At 45.0% G+C, this 13,387-nt stretch overlaps 1 protein-coding gene across 4 annotated transcripts in view; it reads left to right on the top strand.

The window, feature by feature from the left end:
• LOC140403572 (very long chain fatty acid elongase 5-like) overlaps window positions 1-1,824 on the top strand; it is a 68,233-nt gene extending 66,409 nt beyond the window's left edge. For all 4 annotated transcript variants that reach the window (XM_072491630.1, XM_072491629.1, XM_072491628.1 and 1 more), the window contains one exon: window positions 1,083-1,824. In XM_072491630.1, the coding sequence (XP_072347731.1) occupies window positions 1,083-1,637 (555 nt within the window). In that variant the 3' untranslated portion in view covers window positions 1,638-1,824. The remainder of the gene's footprint in view (window positions 1-1,082) is intronic.
• Window positions 1,825-13,387: the final 11,563 nt, after the last annotated feature.

Genomic DNA, 13,387 nt, shown 5'->3' with positions numbered 1-13,387 from the left:
TTTAAGTAATATCCCATTTGAAAGTTATTATTGATTCTGCTTCTACCACCCTTTCCGACAGTGCATCACAGATCATAACTCATACAAAACGAAACCCTGTTTGTCAATTATCCTGAATATGCGTCCTCTGACCACCGACTCTCCTCCTGCTGGTAGAAATAGTTTCTCCTTATCTATCCTATCAATTCCCCTCACCCCCATAATTTTGAAAACGTCTGTTAAATCTCCCTTAACCTTCTCTGCTGTAAGGCGAACAAGCCAGCTTCTCCAGTTTCGTTGTTTCATTCTGAAAAAACTATGAACTCCGCGCCCCCCCCCCCCAAAAAAAATTAATTTCACACCATGTTGCGTTTCGTAGAATTCCTACAGTGCAGAAGGCGACTATTCGGCCCATCGAGTCTGCACTGACCTTCCGAAAGAGCATCCTACCTACAGCCACTCCCTGCCCTACCCCCGCAACCTCACCTAACCTGCAATTCTTCGGACGCTGCAGGGCAATTTTTAACCCGGCCAATCCACCTAACCTGCACATCTTTTGACTAATGTAATGGGTCAGAAGTTTAAAATATAGTTTATGGGCTGAGAGTAATAAAAATATAATCACTTGTTTGAAGCTCAACTCTTTTTCGTGATTGAATAGCACGGCTATGGAGGTGGTGTTGCCGTCAGGATCGTGTGTATTGGCCGTGAGCTACAGGATGGAACTCAGTTACAGAATTATCCACACACCTGTAAACACTGAGATTCCAGTTACAGCCCTGGGTAACACCCAGTCATGTCAAGTTAAAGATTACAGCTACACTGTAGCAGAAAGTGAGTGAATTGTGCTGCGAAGGACGGTTACAATCAATATTCGGAAAATAATATAACATAAAAGCCTCTGGTTAAATAATTTATAGGTTTAAATCCAAAAGTCATCTAGTTTCACTTCAACCTAAAATGTATTTTCATAATTACGTTGCTGGAAGCTAAATTAATTCAATTTTCTTAGGCACTGTCATTTGTTAAGTTGAACAGAATGTGATTTGAATAGTTGCTGCTTACAAGTCCATATAAATGTCTGTGTTTGTTAAATTCTGCAGATCCTATTAGTCTATAACATGGCCTGTAGCATCATGAGCCTGTACGCCACTCTGCTCTTTCTGCGTGGCCTTAGCATCGCAACTTCCATTTTTCAAAAGGAGTTCTTTTCAGAACTGCAATATGCCTACTTCACTTACTGGGTGATAAAAAACGTGGAACTGCTCGACACAGTCTTCATGATCTTAAGACACCGAAAGCGTCAGATCTCCTTCCTACACGTCTATCATCACTGTAGCATGCTGATCCTGAGCGACCTCACCTATCATTACTACCCGTGGCCAGCCATCGCTCCTTTCCTTGCACTTAATTCATTCATTCATGTCGTCCTGTATTTCTACTACGGGCAGAGCGCATTGAACCCTATCCAGCGACCTGCATGGAAGAAAAGAATGACCCAGTTACAAATCCTTCAGTTTCTTTTGGACTTGATTCTTGCAACATGGGGATATCTCTATCATGGATTTTGTATTTACAGTATCATGTATGGTTTGACGATGCTGGGACTGTTCTCAAACTTTTATCGTAAAGCCTTTACTTCCAAAAAGACTACCTAAATGTGCCTGTCATTGTGAAGTTTGACTTGGACATGATTTTTTCCCCCCGTAACTAAACGAGCTGGATATAATATAGTCCAGAACAGTGTTAATATCTAAATTGTTTCAAAACTGTAATTGTTAATTTCGGAACACCAAGTAGCTATGATTTGATGTGATTTCAACAAATAAAATGTTTGTGGATATATGTATGTTTCTTTTTGGTGTAAATCTGTTACAGCGGGGGGGGGGAGGCTGTTTAGCACAGGGCTACATCGCTGGCTTTGAAAGAAGACCAAGGCAGGCCAGCAGCACGGTTCAATTCCCGTACCAGCCTCCCCGAACAGGCGCCGGAATGTGGCGACTAGGGGCTTTTCACAGTAACTTCATTGAAGCCTACTCGTGACAATAAGCGATTTTCATTTTTCATTTACATTTCAAGTCTTTACTCACTCATATTAGGGTAGTTTGTTTTGTCGTTTCCTGATGCTATTGTAGCTTTGTTATTTTAGAAAGCTTACTGTGCTAAGGTAGACTGCCTGCACTTTATCACTGTGCTGTTAAAATGATAAAACCGAAACTGGTGGGAGTTATTCGCTATCATATGAGATCAGGGCTGGGTATGGTCGTCAGTGTGAGAGCATTGCCAGAGAGTGGATACTTCCCAAAAGTAAGAGTTTGAAATCCTGAAGTGTGAGTCACTCGAGGCTGACTTTATAATCTCTCAGCAACTGATCTGAAAGTAACATAAACAGAAATTTTAAACTTTCCAGCTAAATAGAGTAAACGGCCAAAAATTGTCATTTATGCGGTTTCCCTGGGAGATCAGAGGGTCCTTTGTCGAAGATAGAACAGGAAACTGGAGGTAACCTCCAGGATTTCCAGGAAATAACATGTAATTCTAATAAAAAAATAAACATTGCTTGCCAACAGATTCACATTCATGATTCAAATTGAAAACTAGTGGAACTAATCTGTCTTGATTAGGGGCAGCACGGTAGCACAAGTGGATAGCACTGTGGCTTCACAGTGCCAGGGTCCCAGGTTCGATTCCCCGCTGGGTCACTGTCTGTGCGGAGTCTGCACGTTCTCCCCGTGTGTGCATGGGTTTCCTCCGGGTGCTCCGGTTTCCTCCCACAGTCCAAAGACGTGCAGGTTAGGTAGATTGGCCATGATAAATTGCCCTTAGTGAGCAAAAAGGTTAGGAGGGGTTATTGGGTTACAGGGATAGGGGGGAAGTGAGGGCTTAAGTGGGTCGGTGCAGACTCGATGGGCCGAATGGCCTCCTTCTGCATTGTATGTTCTATGTTGATGCTGGTAACTTAAATACGACTGTACTTCATGGTGATGATGTTACTGAACACGTGGACTTAGAATCCCTACAGTCAAGAAGGAGGTCGATCTGCCCATCAAGTCTACACTGACTCTCCAAAAGAGCAGTCTACCCAGGTCCACTCTCCCAACCTATCCCAATTCCCCGTAACCTGACATCCATAGCCCTGGACACTAAGGGCAATTTATCACAACCAATTCACCTAACCTGTACTTTTTTGGACTGTGGGAGGAAACCGGAGCACCCGGAGGAAACCCACGAAGACACTGGGGAAATGTGCAAACTGCACACAGTCACACAAGGTCAGAATTGAACCTGGTGCTGTGAGGCAGCAGTGCAATAGGATCATCTTGTTGCACATTGCAGTTGGAGCTTAAGCTCTTTGTAAACTCCGGAATAGGTCATTTCATAGAATATTCTACATTCTTACACCAAAACTTGTACATAATTCCATACCCTCCAATCTCCTATTTGAATTTACTCCGTTTTGGAAACTTACAAGTAACTGACTATCTCTACTGTTCATTGAAGTAGTGATTGGACACAGTGGTTGACATTCTCTCACTTGGATCAATACAGTAGGTTGGCTTTTTCCTCTTCCAGCAGCTGGAGGGAGGCTGCTCTCGAGCTTCAAGGAAGCAAAGCCCTGGGGAGACAGCAGTCCGAAAGAAGAAAACTGAGGAGTTGGGTTTCAGATTGAAGTGTAAACCTTCACGGTTAGTAACCTAATGATTATTTCTCGCTCCGTTTGCTGGATCAGTTCGAATGAAGCAGGTCAGATGTGTCGATACAGGGTCAAGAAGGGATGTTTTAGATCTTGGGACATTGGAAAAAGTTCTGTATCTGTAGCAGTTGTTCAGACATCACGGTCTTCACCTGAAACAGATTTTTGTTCTATATTTGTTCATGGGATGTGGGCTTTGCTGGCCAGCATTTATTGCCCATGCCTAATTGCCCTTAAGAAGGTGGTGGTGATCTGCCGCCTTGAACCGCTGCAGTCCCTGTGGCGTAGGTGCACTCACCGTGCTGTTAGGAAGGGAGTTCCAGGATTTTGACTCCACAGCAGTGAAGGAACAGTGATTCTAGTTCCAAGTTGTGTTTAGGTGTGACTTGCAAGGCAACTTGCAGCTACTGGTGTTCCCATGCACCTGCTGCCCTTGTCCTTTGAGGTGGTAGAGATCATGGATTTGGAAGGTGCCATTAAAAGAATTTTGAGTTGCTGAAGTGCATCTTGTAGATAATACTCAAGGCTGGCACTGTGAGCTGTGGTGGAGCGAGTGGATGTTTCACGTGGTGGATGGGCTGACAATCCAGCGAATGCATTGTCCTGGGTGGTGTCGAGCACCTTGAGTGTTGTTGGAGCTGCGCTCATCCAGGCAAGTTGAGGGGAGTATTCAATCACTCGCCTGACTTGTGCCTTGTAGATGCTGAACAGACCTGCTAGCAGTGAGTGTAATAAGGGCAGTGGTTTAAAACAGTAAAGTGGATAAGGTGGGAAATAAATAGGGTTTAAGCGCTGACTACCAGGCCATGCTCAGCTTGATTTATAAAGAGGTCAGGAAAATATAGTTGGTGCAAACAAAATAATTGTGCAAATGGATTTCACCAAATGAATCACTGGGAATGCACAAGCAGGCACGACTCTGAGCTACTCGATGTGATACATTACTACTTTCTGACCTGTTTGAATAGGTATCTTTCAACTTAACCCAGTGATGGTATTTAACACAGATTTTCAGACATGCCAGCAAGATCTGACATCCCGAAGCATCAAAAAATGTAGCCCTCAGACACCAGCTCCCTGGATCATAGGACTGTTTGCTTTCTAGTTTGTCTGAAACGTTTCCAGCTTCCCAATCATGGCATCTATATTTTATATGGCATTACAACCATGTAGTCAGGTCTGTTATCCCCTGTGGAGCTGGTCTTCATTCTCCCTTTAGGATAGAGAAAGATTTGGAAGATGAGTGCAACTGGTTGTTTCGAATACAACAGGTGAGAGGGATGGTGTTGCTGGGGTGGGTCTGTGGGGGAGGGTGCATGGTCTGTCTACTGTCAACCAAACCTAGCACATGGGCTACAGGCCAAGGATCACTTTCCTGGACCACGCTGAGGAGTGGAGGGGATTTCCTCTGAGGTGTTTCCCTACTCCCCTCAGCAGAGCTGGTGGAAAGACCCTGATCCTCATGTGGGTGCTGGAGATACTTGTAGGCAGTGGGTTCTAGGTACAAGGCTCCAAGCTGGAGTCTGGAACCATGACGGGTACTGGTTATGGGTTGGGTGAGGTCTTTGTGCAGATGTGTTGACATCCTGAGTAAGGTCAATGGAGACTGTTCCCATCACATTACTGACACTCCCTTTGGGCTGGAGCTTAGCATTTACAGGTGGCCTGAAGGAGAGAAGGTGCAGAAAGTGACTGACCCGCATTCTCTCCTTTCTGGAGCGGAGAGCCTGCCTGCATGGCAGTCACTTGAGCTTTCATCAAAACTGAAAATCATATTAACGCTGGATTCTGCCCGACTGGTTCTACTACATCGTCCCTGGAGATTGTCACATTCTCGAGGGTAGACTGCAGCCAAGGGTGACATCAAGCGTGATGGTGCCACAAACGCAGAGGCCTCCACACACCCAGCTATAGATGATGAATCAAAGCATGGCCTCAAATGTCTTCTGGGGTTGTCTGGGTGTGCCAGCAAATCTCTACTCCTTCCTCGGTCCTGGATTTCCCAACCTCTCCGTCTCCAGCAGAGATTGGAGATGGTCAGAAAGCAGTAATGTTCACATTGAGTAGCTCAGAGTCGTGCCTGCTTGTGAATTCTCAGTGATTCATTTGGTGAAATCCATTAGCACAATTATTTTGTTTGCAAGACCTCCCCTGCCCATTGTTCTGGGTGTTCCTCCCTAACCCTAACCTTGTTATCTATCCCACACTGAGCTACTGCTGAAGTTTCTTTGATGTATCCTCAGAGGGATTGACCTTTTCCAAGGTATTTTCGTCTGCAGGAGCCTTTTGTTGGGGAAGGTTTTGAAGAAAGAGAAGTTACAATGTCAGAGAGAACCCAGTATCAGGTTAACAATCTGGAGAATAAAGCTGAAGTTGCTTAGTTTGTTGCATGTGAGAGGAGTTAAATGAAGGCAGCAAATAACTTGCTTGGTTATGCCACCAGCTTCTCTGCTGTTTGTGCTTCAGCCTGGATCAATGATCTTCAGTGTGTCCTGCTTTGCCTCTGTGAGACCAATTACATTGAGGTGTCCTGTACCCATGTTGCCCATCTCCCTGCCATTAATGCGGCCTCCTGCAAAACAGTTTGTATGTTGAGAAAGTGAATGCACATGAGTGAGATTCATGTATATAGCGCACGTGCTAAAAGTAGAATAAGCAAGATGAATCATTGATGGAGAGATGTAAAAGGAAGTGTGATTGTGATTTGAAGTGAGTAAGGAAGGGTGGGATTGGTTGGCGGTTGTGAAGTATTAGCAATTGAGAAGATAATGGTGCTAGTGTGTGGAGAGAAAAATAAGGGGTAAACATGTTTGGAATGACGAAGGAAGGTGTCGTTACATTTGTGTGTTAAAGGAAGCGACCTCATCCATGGGTGTTGGTGGAAGGGCTGAGAGAGATATTGAGAGGAGGAAAGTTGAAGAGCTGTAGACAACTTCGTCCTCTGGTCAGTTCATTAAACATCTTCATATTTTGAACCCTAGATCCTGACTTTGACCTCCCTCAGCCACCTCTCGGGAACAATACTTCCCTTTTTTTCAGTCATTCATGGGATGTAGGCATCACGGGCAAGGCTCGGACTTATTGACATCCCTAATTTCCCTTAAACTGGTGAGGTGCTGTCTTGATTCGCTGCAGTGTTGGTATACGTACAGTGCTTTCAGGGAGGAAGTTCCAAGATTCTGACTCCGTGACAGTAAAGGAATGATAATACATTTTCACACCAGGATGGTGTGTGACTTGGCACAGCTCTTGCAGTGGTGGTGGTGGTGGTGTTCCCTTCTGTCTGTTGCCATCGGTGCGAGAACTCTCCGGTTTGGAAGATACCGGTGAAGGAGCCTTGGTGAGTTCCTGCGGTGCATCCTTTAGATGTTACACACGGCTGCCACTGTGCGTCAGTGGTGGTAGGAGTGAATGTTTAAGGTGGTGGATGGGGTGACAATCGAACAGGCTACTTTGTCCTGGATGGTCGAGCTTCTTGAGTGTTGTTGGAATCACAGTTATCTGTGCAAGTGTAGAATATTCCGTAACATTCCTGACTTGTGCCTTGTAGATGGTGGACAGGCTTTGGGGAGTCTGGAGGTGAGTTACTCGCCGCAGGATTCCTAACTTCTGACCTGCTCTTGGAGCTGCAATATTTGGTTGGGACTAATTAAGGCCGTGATTTAACACACAGTAAACAGTTTCCCGTTCCCGTTTTGGGCGCAAATTATGCCGTGAATGACCCCACTATCAAACTGGATTCTTCTTATTTTGATCTCGGTGAGGAACACCCCACCAAGGCGGCACTTATCTCACTTCCTGCATTAATGGTGAGTTTGTCAGCGCAGGAAAAGATCGGGGTGCCATTTTTAAATGCCACCCCAATCTCTCGACTCACTTCGGAACCCCCCCCCAACTTGCCTCTTGGGGGGGGTCCTCAACCATCCCCCATCACGCCAAATTTTAAGGGAAGGGCACTTCACGGGCCGATCCCTGGCACCTGAGCCTCTTGGCACTGCCAGGCTGGCACCCTGTCAGTGTCCCTGCCAACCTGGCAATGCCAGGATGGCACTACCAGGATGGAATTGCCAGTGATGGGGTGCCAGGGTGGCAGTGCCAAGGTGCCTGGGCTGCAGTGGGATTGCCAGGATACCACTGTGCCCAGAGCCCAGGGGCCTTCAATGGCCTGAGAGACCCCCCACCCCTCCACCTGGTGCCATCTCGCCTGGTCCACGTTTGTGCGGACCCGTGCTAAACGGTGCCAAGGTGAGGTTTCCCACCCCCGGATGTTTGTTCCCAGGCCTCTGGAGAGTCGGACGCTGACATATTTAAATGAGCCTAATGGCTCACTTGGCTCTTGCGCGATTTTGACGGACTTGCCGCGTCATTGAGTCGGGCACGAACAGGCCGTTCAATAGCGGCATAAGTGTCTGTTTAATGACGACCCCCCAAGATGCAGTTTGTGGGATTTCAGTCCAGCTTCCTGGATCACACCACCAGGGATACATGAGGTAAATGATGGACAGCCTTAGGCTCGAGCCTGCAGCCAACAAGTCTTCCAAAGGTGCTGAATGCAAAGTAGGGCCGTAACCATGCTTTTAAGAGGCGCATCCCTACTTCCAAGTCGAGTCATGGAAGATGCTGAAAATTGTACAGGACACTGTTTTGTTCCCTGTGTGGTAGGTAACATGTGCTACTCAATCCTTGGTTAGTGATGAGGTCTTCTGAATCTCGATGAAGAAGATTCGAACTCGTCCAGTAGTAATAAAAGATTTATTGAGTAATTACAACAATATTTACATGAGTTCTTTACTTTACATAGAACATAGAACATAGAAAATACAGCACAGAACAGGCCCTTCGGCCCACGATGTTGTGCCGAACCTTTGTCCTAGATTAATCATAGATTATCATTGAATTTACAGTGCAGAAGGAGGCCATTCGGCCCTTTGAGTCTGCACCGGCTCTTGGAAAGAGCACCCTACCCAAACTCAACACCTCCACCCAACACCAAGGGCAATTTTGGACACTAAGGGCAATTTATCATGGCCAATCCACCTAACCTGCACATCTTTGGACTGTGGGAGGAAACCGGAGCACCCGGAGGAAACCCACGCAGACACGGGGAGGATGTGCAGACTCCACACAGACAGTGATCCAAGCCGGAATCGAACCTGGGACCCTGGAGCTGTGAAGCAATTGTGCTATCCACAATGCTACCGTGCTGCCCTTAAGAACAAATACATCTACACTATATAATTTTACCGTAATCCATGCACCTATCCAATAGCTGCTTGAAGGTCCCTAATGTTTCCGACTCAACTACTTCCACAGGCAATGCATTCCATGCCCCCACTACTCTCTGGGTAAAGAACCTACCTCTGATATCCCTCCTATATCTTCCACCTTTCACCTTAAATTTATGTCCCCTTGTAATGGTTTGTTCCACTCGGGGAAAAAGTCTCTGACTGTCTACTCTATCTATTCCCCTGATCATCTTATAAACCTCTATCAAGTTGCCCCTCATCCTTCTCCGTTCTAATGAGAAAAGGCCTAGCACTCTCAACCTTTCCTCGTAAGACCTACTCTCCATTCCAGGCACTGGAGATCTGCCATCTACCATCCTGGTAAATCTCCTTTGCACCTTTTCCAAAGCTTCCACATCCTTCCTAAAATGAGGCGACCAGAACTGTACACAGTACTCCAAATGTGGCCTTACCAAAGTTTTGTACAGCTGCATCATCACCTCACGGCTCTTAAATTCAATCTCTCTGTTAATGAACGCGAGCATAACATAGGCCTTCTTCACAGCTCTATGCACTTGAGTGGCAACTTTCAAAGATGTATGAACATAGACCCCAAGATCTCTCTGCTCCTCCACATTGCCAAGAACTCTACCGTTAACCCTGTATTCCGCATTCATATTTGTCCTTCCAAAATGGACAACCTCACACTTTTCAGGGTTAAACTCCATCTGCCACTTCTCAGCCCAGCTCTGCATCCTATCTATGTCTCTTTGCAGCCGACAACAGCCCTCCTTACTATCCACAACTCCACCAATCTTCGTATCATCTGCAAATTTACTGAAACACCCTTCAACTCCCTCATCCAAGTCATTAATGAAAATCACAAACAGCAGAGGACCCAGAACTGATCCCTGCGGTACGCCACTGGTAACTGGGATCCAGGCTGAATATTTGCCATCCACCACCACTCTCTGACTTCTATCGGTTAGCCAGTTCGTTATCCAACTGGCCAAATTTCCCACTATCCCATGCCTCCTTACTTTCTGCATAAGCCTACCATGGGGAACCTTATCAAATGCCTTACTAAAATCCATGTACACTACATCTACTGCTTTACCTTCATCCACATGCTTGGTCACCTCCTCAAAGAATTCAATAAGACACGTAAGGCAAGTCCTGCCCCTCACAAATCCGTGCTGACTATCCCGAATCAAGCAGTGTCTTTCCAGATGCTCAGAAATCCTATTCTTCAGTACCCTTTCCATTACTTTACCTACCGCCGAAGTAAGACTAACTGGCCTGTAATTCCCAGGGTTATCCCTAGTCCCTTTTTTGAACAGGGGCACGACATTCGCCACTCTCCAATCCCCTGGTACCACTCCTGTTGACAGTGAGGACGAAAAGATCATTGCCAACGGCTCTGCAATTTCATCTCTTGCTTCCCATAGAATCCTTGGATATATCCCGTCAGGCCCGGGGGACTTGTCTATCCTCAAGTTTTTCAAAATGCCCAACACATCTTCCTTCCTAACAGGTATTTCCTCGAGCTTACCAATCTGTTTCACACTGTCCTCTCCAACAATATCGCCCCTCTCATTTGTAAATACAGAAGAAAAGTACTCGTTCAAGACCTCTCCTATCTCTTCAGACTCAATACACAACCTCCCGCTACTGTCCTTGATCGGACCTGCCCTCGCTCTAGTCATTCTCATATTTCTCACATATGTGTAAAAGGCCTTGGGGTTTTCCTTGATCCTACCCACCAAAGATTGTTCATGCCCTCTCTTAGCTCTCCTAATCCCTTTCTTCAGTTCCCTCCTGGCTATCTTGTATCCCTCCAATGCCCTGTCTGAACCTTGTTTCCTCAGCCTTACATAAGTCTCCTTTTTCCTCTTAACAAGACATTCAACCTCTCTTGTCAACCATGGTTTCCTCACTCGACCATCTCTTCCCTGCCTGACAGGGACATACATATCAAGGACACGTAGTACCTGTTCCTTGAACAAGTTCCACATTTCACTTGTGTTCTTCCCTGGCAGCCTATGTTCCCAACTTATGCACTTCAATTCTTGTCTGACAACATCGTATTTACCCTTCCCCCAATTGTAAACCTTGCCCTGTTGCATGCACCTATCCCTCTCCATTACTAAAGTAAAAGTCACAGAATTGTGGTCACTATCTCCAAAATGCTCCCCCACTAACAAATCTATCACTTGCCCTGGTTCATTACCAAGTTCTAAATCCAATATTGCCCCTCCTCTGGTCGGACAATCTACATACTGTGTTAGAAAAGCTTCCTGGACACACTACACAAACACCACCCCATCCAAGCTATTTGATCTAAAGAGTTTCCACTCAATATTTGGTGCAGCCAAGGCTAATATTTACTTTACCTTTGATACAAGTGATAAGGTTAACAAGATCTAACTAAGGTAACTATACGTAACTCCACTGGCCATCTAAACTAGTCTGCTGTTGCTATGATCCCAGTGCACCCAAGAGAGAGAGAGAGACCCAATGTGGCTGCCTTTTATACCCCTGTTGGTCCGGCCCCCTAGTGATCATGTGGTACTACTGATTACACATTAACCCCTTGTGTACATGCACATATAGAGATCACTACACAGGACGCGTAGACAGGTGGCCCAGACATGCAGGCAGTTGGAAAGACAGCCAGCTCTTCCTGTGTTAATGAGGCCCAAGAATTGAAATGGCCTGGGTTTTATGTCCACAAATTCATGACAGCTTGCTGCCCTCCCTGACCCCCGCCTGCATATAATACCTGCCAGAGTTAAAATCAACCCTGTGGCTTCGATTGGAAAAAAGGGCTGGATGGGCCAAATGTTTTCTTAATCTGTACTTTGTAATAATGAATTGAAGTTTTGTTCTGCATACCAGCTCGATTGATAAAAGAGTCAGAATGGTGGACTGGCATTCATGTAGGTTCTGGAATGTTTGTAACAGTCGAAATGTCTTTGACTTGTAACAGATTTTGTTAAACTTTCATTTTTGATTTGCACAGGCATGGCAAGCGGCTAGTTTGCTGGAAGCTCTTTCACTGAGTTTATTTTCAAGGATGGAGCTAATGACCATTTTTCCTGTGGTGTGAAGGGATTGAAATATCTTCCAGTTAAATGCATATGTGGCATACACTGGGAAAAAACATCAGGTCGTTCGCATTTGTATCATTCAAAAGTGGAGAGTGAGGTGGAAAGAGATGTATTTTTTTAGATATCTATGGAAAAGTTTCATCCCAATGTACCATCCCAATTTTATGCTGGCGTTGGTTACAATTTGCTCATTGCCTGTGTACTTTTGCTTCTTAATGTATTTATCGTAACAATGCAATACTTTCTTTTATAGCTTCAAGCACTGGGAGGATGACAGATAGTGCATTTATTCTGTGTATATATGGAATTTCCCTGGGGACACCAAATCACCTCTGTTTAAAATTTACATGTTTGAAAATGCTTGATAGAAATGGACACAAGCAGCACAAAGCATTGCAACACACATGTACAAATTATATTTTTTTAATATTCTGGATTTGTATTGATATACCCACCGAATGAAGCCAGCCTGTTGTCTAAATATATTATAAATTTATAAAGTGATGCCATAACGAGAATGTGCAGCCAATGGCTAATATACTGCTTTTGTTATTTGTATTATTAATTGGCCTTCTAAAATTTAGATAAATGTATAGCCAGCCCAGCGTCTATTCGCTGCCATTATGTACATTTATTATTCTGAACATAGGTTTTTGCATCATTCTGATCAACAAAAGCAAATGTCCTTAATGATAACATTAGAGGTTTCACTGTCAAACATTATTACATGAATTTATCAGTAAATGTGTAAAAATCTTGTCCATTGCGTGTTCACGATTTAACTATGTTCTTTATTGAACATGAACTGAGGTACAAATATTCCAAAGTTACCTTTTTGGCTGCACCATTGGTAATTACATTCCAAGTATATTGTTGATGTAAACAAAGTACTTATGAATAAAATCACCAGTTGTTCGAAAGAATGATTTAGTATGGGGGAATTCAGGCGCTTTAATGTATGATAGCGGCCGTGGTGTATGCTTATGTACTTGTGCTCAGTTGGAGAGTAGTCTGGGTTTGGGAGACAGCACATGTAACAAGTGAATTCGAACAGGTTTTAAAAAAAATTAACTTATGGGATGTGAGTATGGCTGGCAATACCAGAATTGTTACCGATCCCTCATTTCCCTTGAGAAGGTGGTGGTGAGTCGCCTTTGTTAACTCTGTGTCCCTTGTGGTGTAGGTACACCCACCTTGCTGTTAGAGAGAGATCCAGGTTTTTGACTGAGCAACATGAAGGAATGGATATAGGGCGGGATTTACTGACCATCCCACTGCCTGTTTTTCTGCAGCAGGGGCTACCCACCCCGCCGTTGTCAACAGGAGTTCCTGGTGACATCACCCCTCGTTGCCAGGAAACCCATGCGCCGGCGTGAATC

The sequence above is a fragment of the Scyliorhinus torazame genome, chromosome 28 (genome assembly GCF_047496885.1).
Source record: "Scyliorhinus torazame isolate Kashiwa2021f chromosome 28, sScyTor2.1, whole genome shotgun sequence".
Taxonomy (NCBI): domain Eukaryota; kingdom Metazoa; phylum Chordata; class Chondrichthyes; order Carcharhiniformes; family Scyliorhinidae; genus Scyliorhinus; species Scyliorhinus torazame.
Note: the sequence above shows the minus strand (reverse complement) of the source record. Positions and strands in the feature narration are given on the sequence as shown.